This window comes from Ornithodoros turicata, chromosome 5 (genome assembly GCF_037126465.1).
Source record: "Ornithodoros turicata isolate Travis chromosome 5, ASM3712646v1, whole genome shotgun sequence".
NCBI classification, from domain to species: Eukaryota; Metazoa; Arthropoda; class Arachnida; order Ixodida; family Argasidae; genus Ornithodoros; species Ornithodoros turicata.
Window position 1 is genome coordinate 61,571,181 of NC_088205.1, and position 20,792 is coordinate 61,591,972.

General features: G+C 45.8%; 1 protein-coding gene across 2 annotated transcripts in view; it reads right to left on the reverse strand.

Annotated features, from left to right (window-relative positions):
- Positions 1 to 20,792, reverse strand: part of LOC135394552 (serine/threonine-protein kinase DCLK1-like) — a 38,949-nt gene that overhangs the window by 12,042 nt on the left and 6,115 nt on the right. For both annotated transcript variants that reach the window (XM_064625351.1, XM_064625352.1), the window contains exons 2-5: positions 3,662 to 3,991; positions 2,193 to 2,456; positions 538 to 693; positions 374 to 470 (exon numbers count right to left, since the gene is read on the reverse strand). In XM_064625351.1, the coding sequence (XP_064481421.1) occupies positions 374 to 470; positions 538 to 693; positions 2,193 to 2,456; positions 3,662 to 3,982 (838 nt within the window). In that variant the 5' untranslated portion in view covers positions 3,983 to 3,991. The remainder of the gene's footprint in view (positions 1 to 373; positions 471 to 537; positions 694 to 2,192; positions 2,457 to 3,661; positions 3,992 to 20,792) is intronic.

A 20,792-nucleotide genomic window follows, 5' to 3' on the forward strand; every position in this document is an offset into this window, starting at 1 on the left:
TAGCAGAGAGGGAACAAGATAACCACAAAAAGTTATGAAAGTTATCATTTATGAGGAGCTTTGTCAAATCAATATATATTCATTATATATCAATCAATAATCATTATGTACTGGAACATCACACAGCTATTCCACATTTAATTACTTACGAAGTCACATTTTCACCCAGCAAGTGAAAGCAAAAAGTTGATCAAATATTGTCAGTACACCCAAAACAGGTTGCAATCAACAAAAAAAAAAAAAAAAAAAAAAAAAAAAAAAAAAAATGAAAAGAAGAAGAAGAGATGTTATGAAATAAAATATATAATGTTGACTTGTCTGTAACGCAGTTTCAGAGCAGTTAGTACAAACGAATAAGTGCAAGGACCCAAACCTTCAGTGTCGAGATCAAAGTCGTCATGGGAGTACTTCTCTGCTCCATACGCGATGAAGATGTCTTCTGGTCCAAAGAAATCCTCCAGGCATGTAACCTGAATGTAGCAGACCAGCACATGTAAAGCCACCCACCACTATTAGTACTGCTAATCGGGGTCTTACCTGCTTACCACCCAAGCTGAAAACCTTACGAACTGCACCAGAGTCCAACTGAATCACACGGGTGACATCGTCTAGAACTTGCTCAAAGGATCGTGCTGTCCTGTGGTTCAGGAGTATACGCACTGCCTTCCTTGGCCTAATACCATTGCGCATGACCTGAGAAAAATCTTATAGAATCATTACAACATACGTCCAACAAACGCGGCATGTAACAGATAAGCTTGTCACTGCAACAACCATTCCCATGCAAAAAAGCATAGGCGGAGAGTTCTCAATGTTCCAGAGGGGGTCGGGTCACAACGCCCCCCCCCCCCCCTTTTTCGAGTCAAGAGGTCAGGCAGAGTGTCAGGAATTCAGCGTTGTAATGCTGTGAGACAAATGTTTACAGGGTCTTCATGTTCACTCACATGAAACACGCGATTTTTAGGATATCTCCCATGTTCATATTGAGCGTCAGCTGGGATCAGCCGGAGGGTGCCTGCAGGGTTGGCAATGTTTTGGTGGAAACAGGGGCAAGATAGCGCGGAAAGATCGTAAGTGGACAATTTCACTCTCTTAAGGCTATGGTTTCACGGTAGCCATCTAGAATGTATTTAAGGGCCTCCTACGGCGGGGCACCACCGTCGCGGTTTCCGTGGATGACCCCGTTAGGGAGAAACAGTTATACGCATGGGACAGCTGGGGACGTGAAAGTTCATGACAGAAAATGAAATGAAAAAAAAAGAAAAAAGAAAAGTCAACGAAAAGTGCAGAAACAGCTGTATAGCTGTACCAGAAAACATCCTCTTTCGGTATTTGCCTGCGACATCTCTCTGGGAAGGCTGGGACTTACAAACCATGGTCACCAACTTACGCGGTAAATCTTGCTTGCCACAGCCCATTGGTTTCGGTTTTGCTGGGCGGTGAGCGGGTAGCTTTTAGGCATTCGGGCTCCCCTTGATACACTCGATTACGGTGAAAATTTCAGGATTTGTTCTGTGCATAATTGTCTCTCTTCAGTGCGGATTTTGCTTTCTAACAAGCACTAGAACAATACGAAATGACAAGTTGAAAAATCCAATTTTTCAGGTTTTCTTAGGAGTATTTATAAATTACCTACGTCAAATATCAATAATACGGGGCTGTGGCACACTTTGTGTATCCCAGAACACAATGCTGCAAAAAACTACGTAGCGCTATTTTCTTTTTCTTCATTAAAACCTTGGCAAAGATGAGCAAAAAATGAGAATATGGTCATGTTCCTCGCTTGATAGTAGAACAGCTGAGCGATGTATAAACAAAAGGGTGCTGTAGCACATTTGTATAGAAAAAATGCTTTCCTAGGATATCAATACTTCCAACGTCAGACAAATAGGAGCTGCGCAATCTCTTGGCAAACATGGCAGTTTTCACAAGAGGAGTGGGACCGAAGCCTTAATAATTCGTGAATTCAGATGGAGGCACATTTGCGCAATATTTCGTGGGACCTTAATTTCACGGTACGCTCATCCTGCACCACAGATTTCCCTGGAAGTCACTTACTTCGCAGGATTTTAATTTCGCAGGAAAATGGCACTCGCAAAATTTGCGGAAATTACTGCTGATACAGTATCTAATGTAGAATGAAAATAGAAAACCATGGAAGGGCTGCATGGAATATGGTTATCTTCACTTACTGTTACGAGCTTTGGACGAATGAAGTTTCGACCACCAGGTGAGTCCATACCACTGTTGAAATGGTGGAGCTTGTTGGAGGTCCGCATCCCAGGGATGCCACGAGTGCTTCGACTGAGCGTCCATTGTGGAGGGGGTTCCTGTTTCCCGTATTCCAACTTGCTAAAGTGGTCCGTCGATGCGCACACATAGGACTCGCCCTCTAGGAGACTGTCCAGCTGACTGACCTTATCGCGACCATCTGCAGTGAAGATGTAGCGCACGCCCTATGCACAGACAATGTGGAGAACCATTAAAAAGACAGGTACGACAGTAATGTCTCAATGATATGTGTGACAGATGTGTAATTGTAGGCATGCCATAAAAATATGGCACTCCACATCTGGTCATGGTACAGGGCTTCGCAAAATGACATCAGTGGCTGATGACAATGGTGTGTGCTAATTTACGGCTAACAACCACCAAACCCTTCATGATTCTGATGCATTTAACCACAAGCTAATCACAAGTTTCTTCATTGATAGAGACTGTTGTAACTGGTGGCCACCCAACTCATACGGAGAAAACCCGCACCGGGAAAAGCCCTCACCGGGAAAACTCATACCAAATGAATGGGCTGGGAATAACAGCAAAGGTGAAGACAACAGTATCTTAAGAAAACAACTGGTCCGAAAGATTCAATTCAGAAATTAAAAAGTCATAATGAAAACAATGCCTGAAGAAGTGTGCCAATTTACCTTTTATGGATAGCATTCTGATGAGCAGAAACACGGGTTGAAGCTGTTCACCGACTTAAATAACTAGTGTCTTACAGGATTTAGTGTTCATTCTAGGTAACAAAAACCTCCTAAATTAGGAACTTCACACGAGCATGTTCACTGGTACCACCACTACCTCTACAACGAAACACATTCCAAACCTGCCTACTTAACAAATTGCCTAGTTAACTGAGTGCTTTAAGGTGAAGCTACTTCAGCATATTTCAAGTCATTCGGCATATATTATCACTTAACATCTCACTTAGTGTGAGGCACTTAACTGCTTTTCATGTTTTCTTTGCACACGCAGTTGCTAATGTACCAATTATTCCAACTTCAACCCCCCCCTCCCCCTTGCGAGGGACTTTACACTCCTGGCCACGAAAATGGGGGGAGGGGGGGGGGGGGCAGATTATGTCAGTGAAGTGATAAAGGTTAACTTGGGCCCAAGCCTTGGTTCACGATCCTGACCTAAGTGGCACGAATGTATGCGGATGCGGCTACAGCTTTCTATGTTGTCACTCTCCTACTTTCTATTCTGTTGCCACAACCAGTCTCATTCAACTTTATTATAGGAAAATAAAGGAATCTAGGAAAACATATGATTAAGACTATTTGAAAGAAATCCTGGCACACCATCCCGAAATCTATGGTAAAGGGAATGTCTGGTTCTAGATTCTGTCAGCTAGGGCAGGTATGGGGACAATACATACCATAGGCAAGTCTGTCATGACCCTGGTGAGGTCTTCCAGCAGGGCATCAAATGTACGCACTTTCTCGAGAGACAGTGCGTATGTGAGTCCTTTGTCGAAGCGATCTCCATTCCTGTAGAAGGTGAGCCGCCTGGCTCGCCTTCCTTCACTGAGCTTCCGCAGGCTGGTGCGGGCCACGGTGGGCCGTTCTGATCTGCGCAACTGCCGATGCGAACTGCCGTCCGGCGTGGGCCAGAGCCGTTGCAAGCCAGATTCGCGGGGACCCGCAGCAAAAACGCCGAAGTGTTCAGACAACGGCCGTTCGGAAGCAGTCGTTGCCATTAGTGCTACCTGTGAAGAGGCCATTGGATTTAAAACATGTCTCAAAATCCGATCAGTACACTCACAGTTGAAATATGTGCTCATCCAGAGGGGCTAAAATTTACGGCATTTATCTACTGGCTAATGTATTAGTACCTGATAACTCAAGTGTGGGTACCCATGCTGGTTCAAATAACGCAGACACAGGGGTGTCAGAAGGTGGGGGCAGAGGGGGCGGTCGCCCCCCTGAGCTTGTGCTCTGAGGGTCCCACCACCGCATTTTTCGTGTTATTACGATCGCATGCAAAACAGATGACCACGTAGACAGATTGGAAGCAGAAGATAATTTCGAGCGCCAAGGCTGAACGACCAAACCAGACACACATTGTGGGAAGCAAGCACTCAACTTCCCCTATTGTCCCTTCTGAGGGATTTGTTCTCTCCGTCGTGAGCAATGCCTTTCCCACGGACTCCGGCCACCAAAATAGGACTCGTACGTGGAATCCGACAAGGACGTGGCCCCAATGCAGTCTACAAAACCGGAGGCCATCAGAGCATCTTCATCTTCCCCTACTATCCATGCTGCTGGACGGCCGCAGCGCCGACCACTTGTATATCTTTTGTACATAATGAAATAATCACTTTCGTTATACTTTTCTCCCTGAGTCGGTTCCCCATTTCTTTCGTTGGTGTCACGCTACCAAAGATGCCAAGACTTAACAGTGTGCACATGTCGTCCTAGACAGACTCGCTTTCAGCTCTGTTACTGTGCAGAGTGAAAACAAACACCCGTATAAGTACTATCCACCTAATTACCCTCTCTAATACTGTATGTGTGGACCTGCTTCATGAAGAGTAGCGACACATCACTCAGTAGCCTTGCATCGACGGTACAAGAAAACGCAGATTTCGCTTCAGGAAATGATGCTTACTTGTTTTTGATCAATGCAGGGAAACATTCGAGGCTAGAAAGGGAAACCCTTATCCTGCTGCGAGGAGTCATTAAGCAGTTCGCTGGTGTGCTTGATGACTTGTGTAGCATATGTGCCATCTTTGCCTGAGCCATGGCCAGAACACTCGGCAGAGCCTTCTTAGTGCAAAATAATGACACCCTTTGCAGCTTTTGAGGAGAGCAAAAAAATAAACAAAGGAACACGTTACCGCTCACTTACTCTTATTTGTCTTACCGCACTTAATGAGACAATCAACCAACATCGCAGTTTGCGCTGCTCAAACGCCAATATCTTTTTCACCTCATGGTACTCAGGAATGCAAGGTCGCCTTCTCATATGCATTTCGACCTCCACAGTGATTGGGTTGCGTGCGCAAGCCATTCCTAATATGCACATCAATGGCACCTCGGGGTTGGGTTAGGTTAAGTAAAGGAAGGGCTCGCCCTGCCTACTGTGAGGGACTTCAGATGCCCTTGTGCAGCATAGACACCCGGCAATGCCTGTTGTCGCCTGTTGTCGTCTGCATCACAAGCATAGTACGGTCAACACCACCTTGAGAGAGAAAGCCTGCTTACTCGTCGACATGACGTAACAACTAATAGTCAGCCAATCACGAACGAGCTCTTAGCAGTCGTAACCATGGAGACGAACCACCGTCGTCTGTGAGCAGTAATGGAACGTGCCTGCGTACTAAATGGGAAAACTCTAAGATAAAGCTCAGAATGGTCCTGTATCTTTCTCATGACTGATTTTCTGGAAGGCGTGTTGCACGTTTTGTCTACAGATTCATGTCTACAGGCTCCAAGTTAGCTGCAATCATTTCCGAGCTCTTGAGTTCGCAGAACGGCGTATCGCAATAGCTGACGAATACTGACTATATATGTCCACGTAGCAAACGAGGGAGAGGAGGCAACAAGCAGGCCTTCTGTATCTAGGTGGCGTCGGTATGGTAGGCTTGAGAGAAGCACATCGCGTCTTCCTCTTCGCCTTTGCAATATCGGAGTCAATTTAACTTTCATTGCTACTGCTTTCGTTTATTGAAGTAAATGTGTAAGGTGCAGGAAAATGCCTCTGCAACAATACCGTTAATTTGCGGTAAAATCTTGCAGCTCTTCAACAGAATGATAACATAAGAGCGATGCTGACTGTAATTCATTCGTCTTATCAAGCGAAAATATTTTCAATTTCTGACAGGGCAGCTATGAAGGTTTATTAAAGGAAAAAGGCAATGATGGAAATGACGGAAAAAAGCAATTCAATAACTCCGAGAATAATTCCCGCCAAAAATCTGCACCATGGCCCCTAGCAAATATTGTAAGGGAGCAATAACCGGCAGCGTGCTTCGCGAACATTCTAATTACAGCTGTGACGGAAAATCCTCGGCATATATGTCCGGGTCTGTACAGTATAGTTATACGCTACGGTAGGTCTGCCTTTCGCGCAACCCCTCTGTTTTTCCCTTTCCCCTAATGCACGTAGAACCTAGAACAGTCTCGCTCTCAAATAAGGTACAACAACAACTGCACGTGAGGGCCACGTTGCTTCGTCTTTTTCACCATAGCGTTGTGAAAGCCCCCTTGTGACAGACGCTTTGTCACATGCTTTCTCCAACCTTTCCTGTCTCTCATGCGCAGAGACGTATTGTGTGAGCCCCCCCCCGACCTGCTCATTTTTACAAAGATTACACACCATATGTCCTCTACAAGTAGTCGCACTGTTGCTCACTTTACGTTGTTTCAGAGATTTCTAAATCACCGCTCACGAAAGTTTCGTTGCAGGCATTGCCGTACATGAATCACGTTCAGAGTCTGCCGTCACCGTCAAGTTGGTTTCTTTATTTTTTCTGACCTCTACTGAACCTAGGATGACATTTCCCCTTTGCTATGCTATTTGTTCACGCAGCCGTAAAAAAAAAAAAAAAACAAGATAAGTTTGTGCACGTAAATATACAACGGATGACATATCACCTCTGCTGTGCTGTTTGTGCACGTAAATTTTCAAGAACCATCCTTTTCTAGCGTCTGCTTTGTCCCCTAGGAACAGAAACACGATATACCGTACCCACACGCGATTGCGACAGTCAGCAGCAATTTGCCCCGGAAGTAGCAGACGACGGAGCGCGTACGTCACTAGTCCGCGAAACCGACATCACATGCGCATGCTCGCTGTCGAGAGCGGAAGGAGAGGGGAGCCTCTCACAGCAGGAGCTAAAAAACGGGTGTACGGACTGCCGACACTGGTGGGCACACTACTCCGAACTGCATCGCCCGAACAGGCGGCTCTTGCTCTGACCGAATTTACCGCTCGGGTCCAGGCACGGGACCAGGCACAGGTCCAGGGCAGAAAAAAAGTGCTCCAAATGCATCACCCGAAATCGCCATGAGATAATTGGTGCGTTCGGACATGAGGTACATGCCACGACCCAATGATGCTAAGAAACGTTATCCAGTACCCAATTTGTGCTTGGCGCTTGAGTCATAACTGAGGTGAGAAGTGTGGCAAAAGCTGAGGACACACACACACTGTCTACTCGGCAATGTAGGACAAACTGGGCACAAAAGGAAAGTGAGACACAAACACAACACTGCATAATTACACACATTCAGGAAATCTTAATGTTGTACCAGTCACTCTGCTGGACACACCGAAAAATTACAACAAAAAAGATGTCTGCAAAGTGTATCAGGTGGAACACTTTTTTTCCTTCTCACCGTTTGCTCCCTCAGTCACAATTTTGCACGAACCCTTCGAATTTGAACTCCCTCCCCCTGCAGTGAAGGACTTGTAAAGCCCCTGTCCTTCAGCACTGTGGACATTGACAGGTGGTGATTTTCGTGTGCACAGATCGACATCCAGGAGCAAGGCAGATTCGTTGTGGTAATCGATTCGGCATTGTACTTCTCTTTGAACGCAACTAAATACTTGTGGTCCGTCACGGAAGACACGAGAAACTTGTGTTTAGCAAGCGAGATCTGCCAAGCTATGCTTATCCAGCCCGTGCTACAGCAGCCGCACTGTACGCGTGCGGGATTTTTCCACCGCTTCCCGCTTCGCAGCAGCAGCCATGCTGTCATTCCGACAACGTCAGAAGGCAGCAAGTTTTAGATATTCTCGATTTTCCGTATAAAAACGCGATTTAAAACATTTGGTCGTGGTCACATCGTGGTCAATTTTGTGCGGCTCGTGGCATCTCCATGTTATCGGATGACATCGGTTACTTATATCGAGAGGCTCAAGAAAATGTTTTTTTTTTTTTTCGTGTTAGCGCCCGCGAAGCAACTGTGGCTATGAGCGGCGTACGGTCGTGGACAGATGGAGGGAGGACAGCAGGAAGGAGTGGGGGGGGGGGGTTAGTATGCGTCCTGGGCCGACTTCAGGGGGAACTGTGCCGACATTCGTCTGGAAAGCCTTCGGAAAACCCAGGAAAAACCCCAGACAACACCATCCGGCGGTGGGATTCGAACCCATCACCTCCCAGTCTTTAGCACGACCTTGTCGGACGCCTTAGCCCACTCGGTCATGCCAACTTTTTCTTTCTCTACAATCGCACAGGCTGTATACTTGTGCGGCCAACTAGGAAAGTTTTTCGCGCGAGGGGTTTTACATATTGGCATTTATATCAATTATTTCGCAATTCAACGATCCAACGCACTGTTACGTATTTAGTGGCTAAGCATGAGAATTGGCTTTCTTAAACGATTCAATTATTCTCGACAAAAAACTGTCTCTTACCAATCGAACAGCATCAAGTTATGAACGAACGAACGGCGAGAGACGTACTTGAAAACGAGTTCCACAAACGAGCTGCACAATGTACTGAAAGTCTAGTGCAATGGGGGTGGACGGTATGTGTCTTCAATCATCAATGTTCAATGTTTCTTATCAATGGTTGTTTATAGAGATGGGACGAATCCAGAATTTTACGAATCCGAATTCAAGGAAGGTTCTGCGAATCCACGAATCTTTCGAATCCTTTCTTAAAAAAAAAAAGTCTGAAAAGTCAGAAAAAAAAACTTCAACTGAGAAGTGTTTTGAAGCAGAATATGATATATTTGTTTAATGAAAACCAAATTAAATAATAGTGAGTTTCAGGAGAAAATATCCCGTATAGTTCTTCTTAAATGTAATTTATATTATACATAAATTCTCGGGTCTGAATTATTTTCCTAAAACTAAGCAACTAACAATTCCTGCCTGAACCCTTTCAGTCTAAAGCAATGTAGACAAACAAACAAGAAAACACTCGTCGGTGAATGAGGCTTTCGGCGGACACCGGAGGCGCCAACTTGAAAAAGAAACAAACAGACGTCGTTGGTGGATTCGAAAGATTCGATTCGCCATTTTGGGGACTGGGATTCTCTGGGAATCTCGAATCCCTGCGTAGGATTCGCGGATTCGGTTAGCACATGCCTAGTTCTTCATCAATGTTCTTTCGTTTCAGGAGTCTGTTCAATGTCATCCACCTACCCGTCCACCCCCCATTGCACTCGACGTTCAGTACATTGTGCTGCTTGGATGGTAGTGTTTCCGGCTACTATTTGCCATATTTCACTCTCTCCTATCCGTCGCACGTGTCCCCCGCCCAACCGCTGACGCAGCGCGGAAGCGACGATAACAAATCACCGCCAGTGGGGTGACGCTGAAGTGAAGCGAGTTATGCTGAAGTCCATTCCATAGCCCAGCCAAAATAAGTGAATAAGGAAACATCACGTGTGCTTGATAAAGGGAGGACCATGCCATTCTGGTCAGCTATTATGTAAGGACGAAATTCACTGTTCCGACCACATCAGGGCTGGCTAGGGTTGCCACCTTTCGTAGTGAAAAATACCGGCTGAGGGAGAGAAGGTGGAATAGAGGGAAAGGCTCGCGGGAAAGGGAAAGTGGGTGAGGGGTGGATGAGCACACATAAGTTCCTGTGTGTGGCTGGATCATTGATGTTAGAAATTGCTGTGAACAGGCATGAACGCTACACTGGATCGTATTGGAACAACCGGATTGGACTGTTATTTACTTTGATAAAAGTATCGATGCACACAAACCCTTCTTGCAGGCGGAGATCTCATGATGGTTGTATACGGCATAAATACTTCTAGCTGACTCGACACAACCACCAATAGCTTTGCACAACCATTGATCTTATCCCCTCCGAACACAATACTTAATGAATAACAATGATAATAATGAATAACTAAGGAAACGACTGGTGACTGCGGAGTTGGGTCTGTGCTCCAGATTTATTCAAGCTGTAGTGGAATGTTGAACAGAAAACCTCGCAAAAGCCCCTGTGAAAGGTGTTGAGCCACAAATACCGACAAAAGGCTGCCGGTACCACCTCCCTACCGGCAACCGGCAGAGCGAACAAATAACCGGCCGTGCCTGTATAATACCGGCCTGGTGGCAACCCTAGGGCTGGCGTGCACACGGGGGGCAACTGCCTCCTCTCAGACCTCCGGAAGGAGCGACAAAATACACCTCCCAGGAAGAAGGCAGCCCCTTTAGAGAGACAAAAAAAGAAAAAAGAAAGATGAATTTAAACTCCACATGCATGCTCAATCACTTCTCCCCTCCCTCATGGATAATCACATAGCCCCCTGGTAATGCTGCGGCTTAGGTTCGTTTCGTTTCTTTTTTTTTTTTCCCTACAGCTGGAAGTTCCGCATGCCTAATTTATGAATCCTGCACCCTGCCAATCAGTTTTGGTGTGGTGACGTCTAGTTATATAAACGAAATCTGAATCGCTTCGAACGAGAAATACACCGTAATTCCAGAAGTAACAGACATGCTGGTACACGGACGATTGTTATGGACGGACTCTTCTACTGTTATTCCACGTTTAATTTAAATACATTTCGTAACACGATTACAGACAATACAGGGGGCGCCAAGTTCGCACATGTCCGCCAGGAGCGAAAAGTGGACGCCGTCCCTGGATCGCATTTTGGAGAAATTTACAGAGGCTTTCATCGAAATATATAACCCGGTGCGATGCAAGGGTCTATACACAGGTGATATTGGGGTGCGGACATCCGGAATAAACTGTCGCCTTTTAACATTCCGGCTTTTTCGAAACGTTCCGTGCTTTCAGGCGAACGATGAAAGCACGAATTCCCGATAGTGTGAAACCACAGCACTGCTGAAAAGGAGGTTTTGGCTGCGAATACCTGCGTCGAGAAGCCATTGAAAAAGCGAGGTGTGTCTTGGGGGAAACGTCCACTCACATCCCTTTCGTGGAACTCAAAAGTGGAACTAAAAAAAAATAAAAAATAAAAAAAGAAAAGAAAGAGGAAGAAAGAAAGCCAGGCCAGGTGAATATGAGCCCTAAATGGAGCCTGCCTCGACTCAATGTCTTGCATTCGGTTTCAATTTCATCGATGAACGGGTCTGACATTTCATTTTTTTTGCGCGTCTTCTTAACAGGGGGAGGAGGGGGGTTAAACCACCGGGCTTGATAAACACCAATTGCTCATTACTACCAAATGCTCACTACCAGAAAATACTCTGAATCACATTAGATAACCATAGTTTTTTTTTTTCTCTCTCTCTCACTAGCCTGTACTGTGCATCTTTTAAAAGTGTTTGCTGCGTGTACCCCCCCCCCCCCCCCTCCGTTGCATAATACCCCATCCAGGAGACTTTAACGTATATAAATAAATACTGTATGTTCGTTCGTTCTGAGCATTCGGTGCTCAGGTCGGGAGAAACTCAAAAGCACCAAAATATCGAAGGTTAAAAAAATGCTCTCTGCCTTCGAACCAAGGCTAATCACACCCATAACCGAAAACATAAACCATCTTTTATCTGACAGCTTCCTCAACCCGTGTATTTACGCGTGTATCCCCGTGGAATATTCTAGAAAGAAGAGAAAGAAGAGAAAGCAAAATGCTCCTCCGGGGGTGGAAGTTCCGTCGCGTATTTCGTTGAGCATTAGCTCGGCCCCGGAATATCGGAATAGGCGAACCGCGCGCACAGCAGCCGACACCATCGGCCCTGTCTTCTGCTAGCGGTCGCGCTCAGCCGCTCACGTGATGACGTTTTACGCATCTTTCACTGTAGTATTGTGAGGGATGTCGATACTGTGAATACACAGTACATAGCTTTTTTTTTTTAAGTTTAGTATCGCTTCCCTCGTTCCTCAGTTTGAACCCTTCCTCAAGCGAGCAGACGTTTCACTTTTTTTCGGGAATACTGCGTCAAATTATCGTTGCGGTATGTAGTAGCTCAGACGCACGCAACTACCCCGTACCATCGAGACACATGCAGGTACCTTCATGCATATTTTCCTGACTAGTTTCGGGGGACACGTCGGAAACGTGTCCGCACGGTGATTCCAAGGTCGCAGGATCGAACGCGGCCGAGGACGTCAACGTGCAGGGTAGAAGCTGCTTGGACGCAAAGTTGTTTCGCGAGGTAAAGCCCCGAACTATCATTATCATCAATTCCAATTCTGGCAACGCACGAAAATGCGGGCATATAGTTGCATCTGCGTAAGAAACGCACGAGCATGAAAAAAGAAAATTAGAGAAAGAGAGAGAGAGAGAAGCAAACACATGCGCCACCACAAGAAGAAATGGCAACAAGAAAAAAAAAAAAAAGACAAGAACAGCAATGAAAAAAGTTTCCGGGGAAGTCTAAACACACCTTTAAAAGATACTCCCACAAGCTGACTCCTCAGCTGCCCACGTAACGAAGATGACACACCGGCACGTTGGCAAGGGGGACAGCCGAGTACTGTGTAATCCAGACCACGAAAAATGCACTTGCGAAACAACTTCTCAAGTTTCCCTTTTGTTGCGTTGGAATCCGGTAGCCCTCGTCGGAAGCCACTTTTTGTTATGCATTCACGATCGAGAAATTGGGTGACCAGAGCAGAACGCGGGAGTCACGACGCATTCACGGAATGCTCTTTACCATGCAGGGAGTGACAGTGAAATCACTCGCTGAAAAGGCTTCCTTATGCGGATATACTTTTTTCTTTTGTCCGAAAGACTTCGACTACTTCGCCTCTCTATTTTCTTCCACTTCCTTTTGTCGTTTTCTATTTTCCTTTTTGAAGTCCACTACCAGATTGGAATGCAGTCACTCGCTCCTCTTTTTATATTCCGTCTTAGTACCGTGAGACAACAACGGACAGGAGTGGTGCGCAGAGCCGACATCTGCCGGAATAGCCGGGGAAGATGCACCCACATATTCTAGCGACACCTTTAGTTCGGTTGTTTGTTGTCGTCTTCAGGGCCGGTGCAAAGGGTGTGCGGGGCCTGTTTCACACCAGCAGTAATGAAAAGATAAGAAATTATAAGATGTTCGCAGTAGGAGATTTTAGCAGTACGGGAAATGGCAGCAGGAGAGAAGGGTGCGAAATCCTCGGTATAGCTTGCAGGTTTGGCGGATTTTTCTTAAAAGTCGGAATTTTTCTCATCATATGACGGAATGGCACATAACACATTCTTCTCTCATTTGCATGCGATTAAGTGCATACTTGATATTAAAAAAAAAAAAGTAATCCCTGGTTGAGGGCTTCGTGCACGGAGCCTAAGGCGGTCGCCTTACTCGCCTACCCCTATCGCCGACCCTGGTCGTCTTCTGTGTGTCGCCTCATCCTCAAGGAAATGCCTTCGTCGACTTCAAGTAATCTACAACAGCTCGCCTGCCTCATGATCTTATGTTCATCTTTAGTGACTTCGGAGTAACTACCAATCCACGCCGCTGATCTGGCACAAAGAAGTGTCGAAAATAAGTACGCGCACGAGATCAATTTTTTAGGAACACTATAGCGAGAAAGATGGAGGAAATAAAGTTGGTAAACATAGCGGGAGGCTCTTTAACACGTTTTTTTAACACATTATTTGAAGCGTTAAAAAATCGTGTAAAAACACCAAGGGGAGGTGGGAGGCCACCTGACATTGCGATCTTTTTTTTTTTTACGCAAAGGTATTCCCTCCTCGAAAATATAACATAACCTTGCGCCGCAATATTCTTTCGGCTCAGAATGCTATTTTTTTGCTAGTGATCACCTCATAGTCGGACAACTGAAGGGATGCAGAAATTTTTGTATAGGACATCGGCTGAAAATATCTTGGCCCGCTTGCACGAACGCTGAGGAGATTCCTCAATGGTGTCCTCGGTAGCTTCGGTAGTGCTTCGGGCACGCGCTGTCCTCAACGCTGCTCGTGCATAGAGCACTGCCAAAGCTACTGAGGACACCATATTGAGGAGCCTCCTCAGCGTTCGTGCAAGCTGGCCATGAAGAAAGTGATTCGAGCCGAAACTGCCACGGAACTCACCCTAACGCATCCATTACCCATTCCAATATAACCTTCGGTTGCCCTCTATCCTCGGGTCTCCCAATTCTGATACATTGTTCCCGATACTGAAACGTCCAGCTGGGATTCTGTATTTTGGAAGCTCCATGGTTGCAATGGCCGGCAGCATTCCTAAGCAGGCAGCGATACAGATATCACTGCTCACTGGCGAAGAAAGTTCCGCGCAAAAATTCCTCTCGGGATCGAAGGTGGATTAAGATACCGACCCGCGGTCCGAAAATAGCCAACTACAGACACAAAAGAGGTTGCAGACCTTTAAGACCGAAATAGAGTTAGAGGAAAGGAAAACTAATATGTACTGGAAAGCATCTTCTGTCGAAGGAACCTTGCCAAGGCGACGCGCAAAGAGAAGTACAAAAGAGAAAGCGAAGGAACAGTGAACAGGCTGCATGGAAAACAGAAGGGATACCCGTTGGGAATAGAGTCTTGAAAGTCGAGTCTGAGACCACTATATGGTCATGAGTGACGCCGGGCACGGTGGATCCTTCATAGGTTCTTGACCAGAAGCTGTTTGATAGTTGTAGTCGGTGATATACGTAAAATAATTCCACACACGAAAACTTGATCATTAGCGCATAGGAAAGTTGTAGTGCGTCTTGATAAGTGTTTTCAAGGAGGTACGTTTCGTGTGGCTTTCTTCTTCGTCGTCTTTTTTTTTTTTTTGTCCAAAAAGAAAGACCGCGAAATACGAAGCAAAAAAAGAGACAGAATCTTCACACGACAGCGCGCGTTGCCAAGTGGTTTTATTTTACTTGTATTATGGTTCACTATACTTGTATCCAGTGGAAATTTATTTTTAGAAAAAGAAGAAAGAATGGAAAAGCCACACGAAGCGCGACTTGTTGAAAGCACCTCGGTCGGGTGTTTATCAAGACGCACTACAACTTTTCGATCGAATATCGGCTACCTTAAATGCACTTTAAGTAACCCTGCAGTGACTCAATCACATTCGATGAGCATCTGTGATTGTAAACGATATACATTTTAGTTTCAGTGACTTCTCGTGTAATTTTTACGCAGCAGTGCTCGTACACAGCAGCGTTTTTTGAAAAAACACAGCATCCATCCGCGCTCCTTCAAATACATTTTTTATTTTGCGTACCCAACAACCTCGTTCTCTAGCTTCATCACGTGACATCCTTCAGGTTCTCGACTACCTTATTTTATCACTAGTTCCGTATAACTGAGGCCTGTCTTTCTCGAGTTAGATTTTTCAGCAACATCGGGGGTTAATATCGGGTTATATTTTGCTTCAATAATTCGGATGCAATCGGGACGAACTGAACCTGACTCAGCGCAATTCTGGTGGAACCTGACTGAATAAGGTGTAAATCTTCCGTTTATTCGGCACACACCAGTAGACAGAGTATCAATATTTAGTCCACGCATATAAGAGGCAGCAGGGTCTCTGTTTGTACAGTTTTTGTACGAGCCTATTTATGCATTTACAACACAGCTTCCAAAGTCCTGTGATAGTTGTGATAACTTCCGATCCCCCTGGTCCAGCAGTTTTCGAGGAAATATCGGGTTAAACTCTGTTTTTGCTGATTTGAATCGGAGGGGGGGGGGGGGTTACATATCGGGTATAACCCTAAAAAGTCAGGCTCTACGTATAATACAGCGGTGGTCCGCGCTAGCCATGGCAACGCCGTGTGAACTAGGAACTAAGTGTGACACGATTGGTGACACTTGAAACACTAATGTGGGTCATGCTGGCAGCCCCTTTGATGCGATGAAATGTTATCGATTGCACCTCGAAGTAGAATCGACAAAGGAAGTGAACGCAGGTGATTGTTGACGGTATTCCATGACTTTTTTATATATTTTTTTTCTTCCATGTTAGCGACGCGAAGCAACTATGGCTATGAGCGGCGTACAGACGTGGACAGATGGAGAGAAGACAGCAGGAAAGAGTGGGGGGGCAGGGGGAGGTTAGTATGCGTCCTGGGCCGACTTCAGGGGGAACTGTGCCGACATTCGTCTGGAAAGTCTTCGGAAAACCCAGGGAAAATCTCAGACAGCACAGCCGGTGACAGGATTCGAACCCGTGTCACCTCTCAGTCTCGACGTGGAAAGCGATCGTTTTAACCACTGTGCCACGCGAGCTGGTATTCGATGGCACTGCAGTCAGCATTTCATCCCGTACACTTCCCGCTGTCTGCCAAAAATTTTACCCTTGTGGAATAGAAGATGGCGTTACTTTGACGTCAGCACGAAAGGAACGGGATTAATCGGTTGCGTCCTCCGTGATATATGATCGATACAAAAAAACGCAATTCACGCCTTCTCTCTCTCCCTCTCAAGAAGCGCGACAATGCGGAGAGGCCTCGGATTGGTCTCTTCAACAGATCTCCGGCGATGATTGGACAAATCGTTTGAAGAGACCAATGAGAGCCCGCTGCGCACTGTCGGCCTTCTTGAGATGGAGGGGAAGAGGAAAAGCGTAAATTTCGTTTTTTTTCTTTCTATTTATCATAAATCACGAGCGACGCAACGGGTGAGACCCGTTCCTTTGGTGCTGACGCCAAGGTAACGCCATATTTTATTCCACGAGGTGTTTTTTTTACTTTTGTGGCCCTTTAAAAAGTATTAACGACAGTCTGTGACAGACGAAAAATAGTATTTATAGTGCGTGTTCTGGCATCTTTACGGTTCCATGGAAAGCTGCCGTCTCGAAGAACAAGTAGCGAAAAACACGGTATCTCCCGAAATTCCCTTCCAATTCCCCCAGGGCGAGGTTTACATAGCGATTCCTGTTTTTGCCCCGGAAAGGATCTTCCTTCAACTCAGCGCAGAAATGCACTATAAACACCCAATTTCGTCGCAAAATACGTATAGATACGTATGCGTATACACGAACAGTCCCCATCCACCTTTCACATCCTGGAACACCATTTATCCCTATCTATACTCGTGGTATGGTGTCCCACTTTGGGAGGATGCATGGTTCAAGATAGGGACGGAGGACGGTTGTTTACTACGAAGGTAGAAGCCCTCCTGCAACAAATCCAGCAAGCTCAACACGCACTACGGATGGTATATGTACCCTTTACAGGACAGTTGCCTTGGGAAAGTCCTATCGTCGTTCTCTAGGGCTCGGTCCCAGTCGAGGACGCCAGCAGCAATGTGACGGGGTACAAGTTGCTTAGACACGCCGTCCGAGACCGTCAGGTGGGGAAAATCGCGGACCTGCGCGGAAATACGCACATCCTTCCTTTCTTTCTTTTTTTGTGGTAGAAATATCAATCCGCGAGGATAAAAAGCGGATAAAACCGCGCGCCTCTGCTGTATACGCGCGCATATCCACATTTTATACTCTTCTGACGGCCCCCAGGGGGAGACACAATTCAGAGCACGCAGTGAATTCAAAGTAATGTCGAAGTGTGCCGTCCCTTGCATGTCCCTTGTATTGTTGTTCCTCTATTACTGGACAGCTGTATATGACGTAATGTTCATGAGAGAGTTGGTATGCCGAAAAGTAAAAAGGTTTGCGGCATAACATTTTCGTCATGCAGTTTTTTTTTTTTTTTCTGCAAATGCAACGACCGCGAATGTGGGGATACACTCAATATGCGCGGAGATGCGGATACACGCATTTCAACTAGCGCGGATGCGTATCTTACATCCGCCGATACGGTGCGGATACTGTCAATCCTATCCGCGCTCACCTATAATAGTTGTCTCGTAAAGCCACGAAATCATAAACTTCCAGAGCAAACAGCTCACAGAGAAATGAACCCATACATTTTCCTTAGATATTATAACTTTTGAGAAAACACACGCGTCGATCACCTCCCAGTCTTTACACCTTGTTTATATACGCCGTTCACCACGTCTGTAAATAACGCCCACGTGTTCCTGCCCCATGCACCGCGCGCTGTGGTTACTGGGCAATATAAATGTGCTCAATTGGACGTAGAGAGTCTGCGCATGCAGTACACGCCGACGTCCCCGTGACATTTCTATCGCAGCTGTCTGAAAGGGCAACGAGGAAAAAGGTCGCCATACGCAACGTGTATACGAGTGACAGCGAGTTGAAAAACAGTGTACGTACGGCAATCGGGGCGACGTTACGACAGCCATAAAGACCACCATTCCCGTTTTAGTATCGGGGAATATATGACGTTCCATCTGGATGACCCCGTCCACCGGGTGAATCAAATCTCACGATCTGCAAGACTCTGTGGGTAGACAGTGCGAATGAAAGAACACACTGGCCATGGGCTTCTATTGACGTGAGTTTCGCTGCAAAGTCCACAGAAGTCGTTGCTTTCGTCAAGCGAGGAAAAACAAAGAAAAGAGAAGTTGAAAAAGAACGAATATCTCGTTGTTGTTTTTTTTTTTTACCATTCCGGTCACTACAACGGAATTGGGTTGACCACTTTACAGAGTGTCCGAAGAGAAGGCTACCGGAGACAAAAAAACCTGAAACATCCACTCATTAGTGTTTTGTAACATGTTATGGCATTCGTGTCCCGCGTTAGTTAAGCTATGGTTACGCTCGTTAATTGAACTCGAACATTAGCCAGGCATGATCAAAGAACGATGTCACTGAAAAGGTTAGCCAGCTGTAGCACTCAAACCCAGATCTTCTGGATTACCGGTCCAGGGCTCTTACCAAATGAGCTAAGCTAATATACCTCCTGCAGTGACTTCGAAGGGTGCGTCATTTGAAGCTTAGCTCAACAGGTAAGAGCCCTGGACCGGTAATCCAGAAGATATGGGTTCGAGTCGTACAGCTGGCTAACCTTTTCAGTGACTTCCTTCTTTCATCATTAATTTCTTAGACACTTAGGCTTTGTATGTATTTGTCCTTTCTATGCGTTCCAGCCTCAGAACATCAAGTCCCATCATGTAGCCAAGCATTTTTCTTCATGAATGCCATAGCCCATGGCCATGAGAGACTATTCCAGTCAAAATCACAGGGTTTCTCAGCATCACATTTCTACAACAATTTGACTACCGAACGACCGTCACTCGGAGAAGTGGGCTCGCTGATATTTGCGTATGTGGAACTGCTGGCTTCGCCCAAAGACCGTTCCCCCTACGCAACTGAGCCAGAGCCAACAGTTCCGCCAGGGCAGAGCGCCAGTTTTTTCGGCTGTCAAGTTGTTGTGGGAAACCAATGAAAAACATTGTAATTTTGATGTGAATAGTGTGTCAAGGCCATATAGGCCATCGCATTCCTTCCTTAGCCTGGCTAATTTTCGAATTCAATTAACGAAAGCAGCTTAATTAACGCGGGACTTGTAAACGCGGTTTATTGCATATCATAAACGTGTTGCACTACACGGCGGAGAACTGAGGAAAGAAAGAGTCGTCTTTCTACATGTCCTTGTTGGTGAGACACGAGGGGCGTTCAATAAATAACCCAATAACACAACCAATAAGCCATGTTTATTATGGAATAATCTCTAATCTCATTTAAAATCTCCAAACACTTTCTATCAATTTCGTTCCGTCGTAAAGAGCAACCCCTGCTGGCACAGATTAATTCCGAGTAGATGTTTTTCGTTCTTTTTTTTATACAATGGTTGCTTAGTATATTGTTGTATGAGTTTTAGTTGTTGTACCAGCTTTAGCATTTTGTTGTACGAGTAATCCATTTTTGTATTTATTAACAATACTTTGTAGTGGGGGAAGCCCCTTCTCTAGTCTGCTACTGGGGCCCCTTGTCAACTGTGTATGATTGGGATGGACACAATAAACAACAGCAACAACCTTGACAATTTATTTAAAATTTTGTGCATCTTGTCCACTATCTTTGCTGTAAATGATAGGCCGTGTACTAAGTAAACGAGAATTTTAAAAAGATCGAAAATGTATCTAATTTAATTTCTTTAAATTTTATTTCATAGGTTGTGTCTTCTAACATGTAGTTTTTTTGGAAGCTCCAACGTCCCGCACGTAGTGACGTGACAGCTACTTAAAAGCGGCGGCCCCGCTGGAGGTTTCCACCAAAGAGGTGCAGCAATCAGTCACCCTTTCCTGATGAGCGAAAGTTATGGAAGTACAGCATGTTAGGGTCGAATCACACGATGCAACTTTAGTTGCGCGCAACAGGTTGCGCCACCAAGTTGCACAGCCGATCGCTTCACGAGCGATTTCTCCTGCAACTCTAGCTGCAACCTGTCAATCACACGGCTCCGCCTCAAGCGCGACCAATCAGGAAGACTTCGATGTGCCAGTTATTGCAGCGGCAGTACGCGGGACGATGAAATTATCACTGACCAGTGGAAATTATACAAAATTACGGAGGTCGCAACGGATTGAAGTCGAAACGAGCGGAAGTCTCTGTACGATTTGACGAAAATGATGACAATGACGTTTCTTCGCGCCATCTCGCGAGCTCGACCACTAGACATTCCAAGTTGCTCGCCGTATGAAAGGGACCTATTTGGTGCAACTTCGGTTGCGCACAACTGTAGCGGGAACTGAAATGCGTTGGGCTCGTCACGACCTGGTATCCCGCCCACTGCTGTAACGGCCGAAGCTATCGAAACCCCCTATTGCTAAACATTAAATGCCTAGACAACAAGGAACAGTGAACAAGGTATT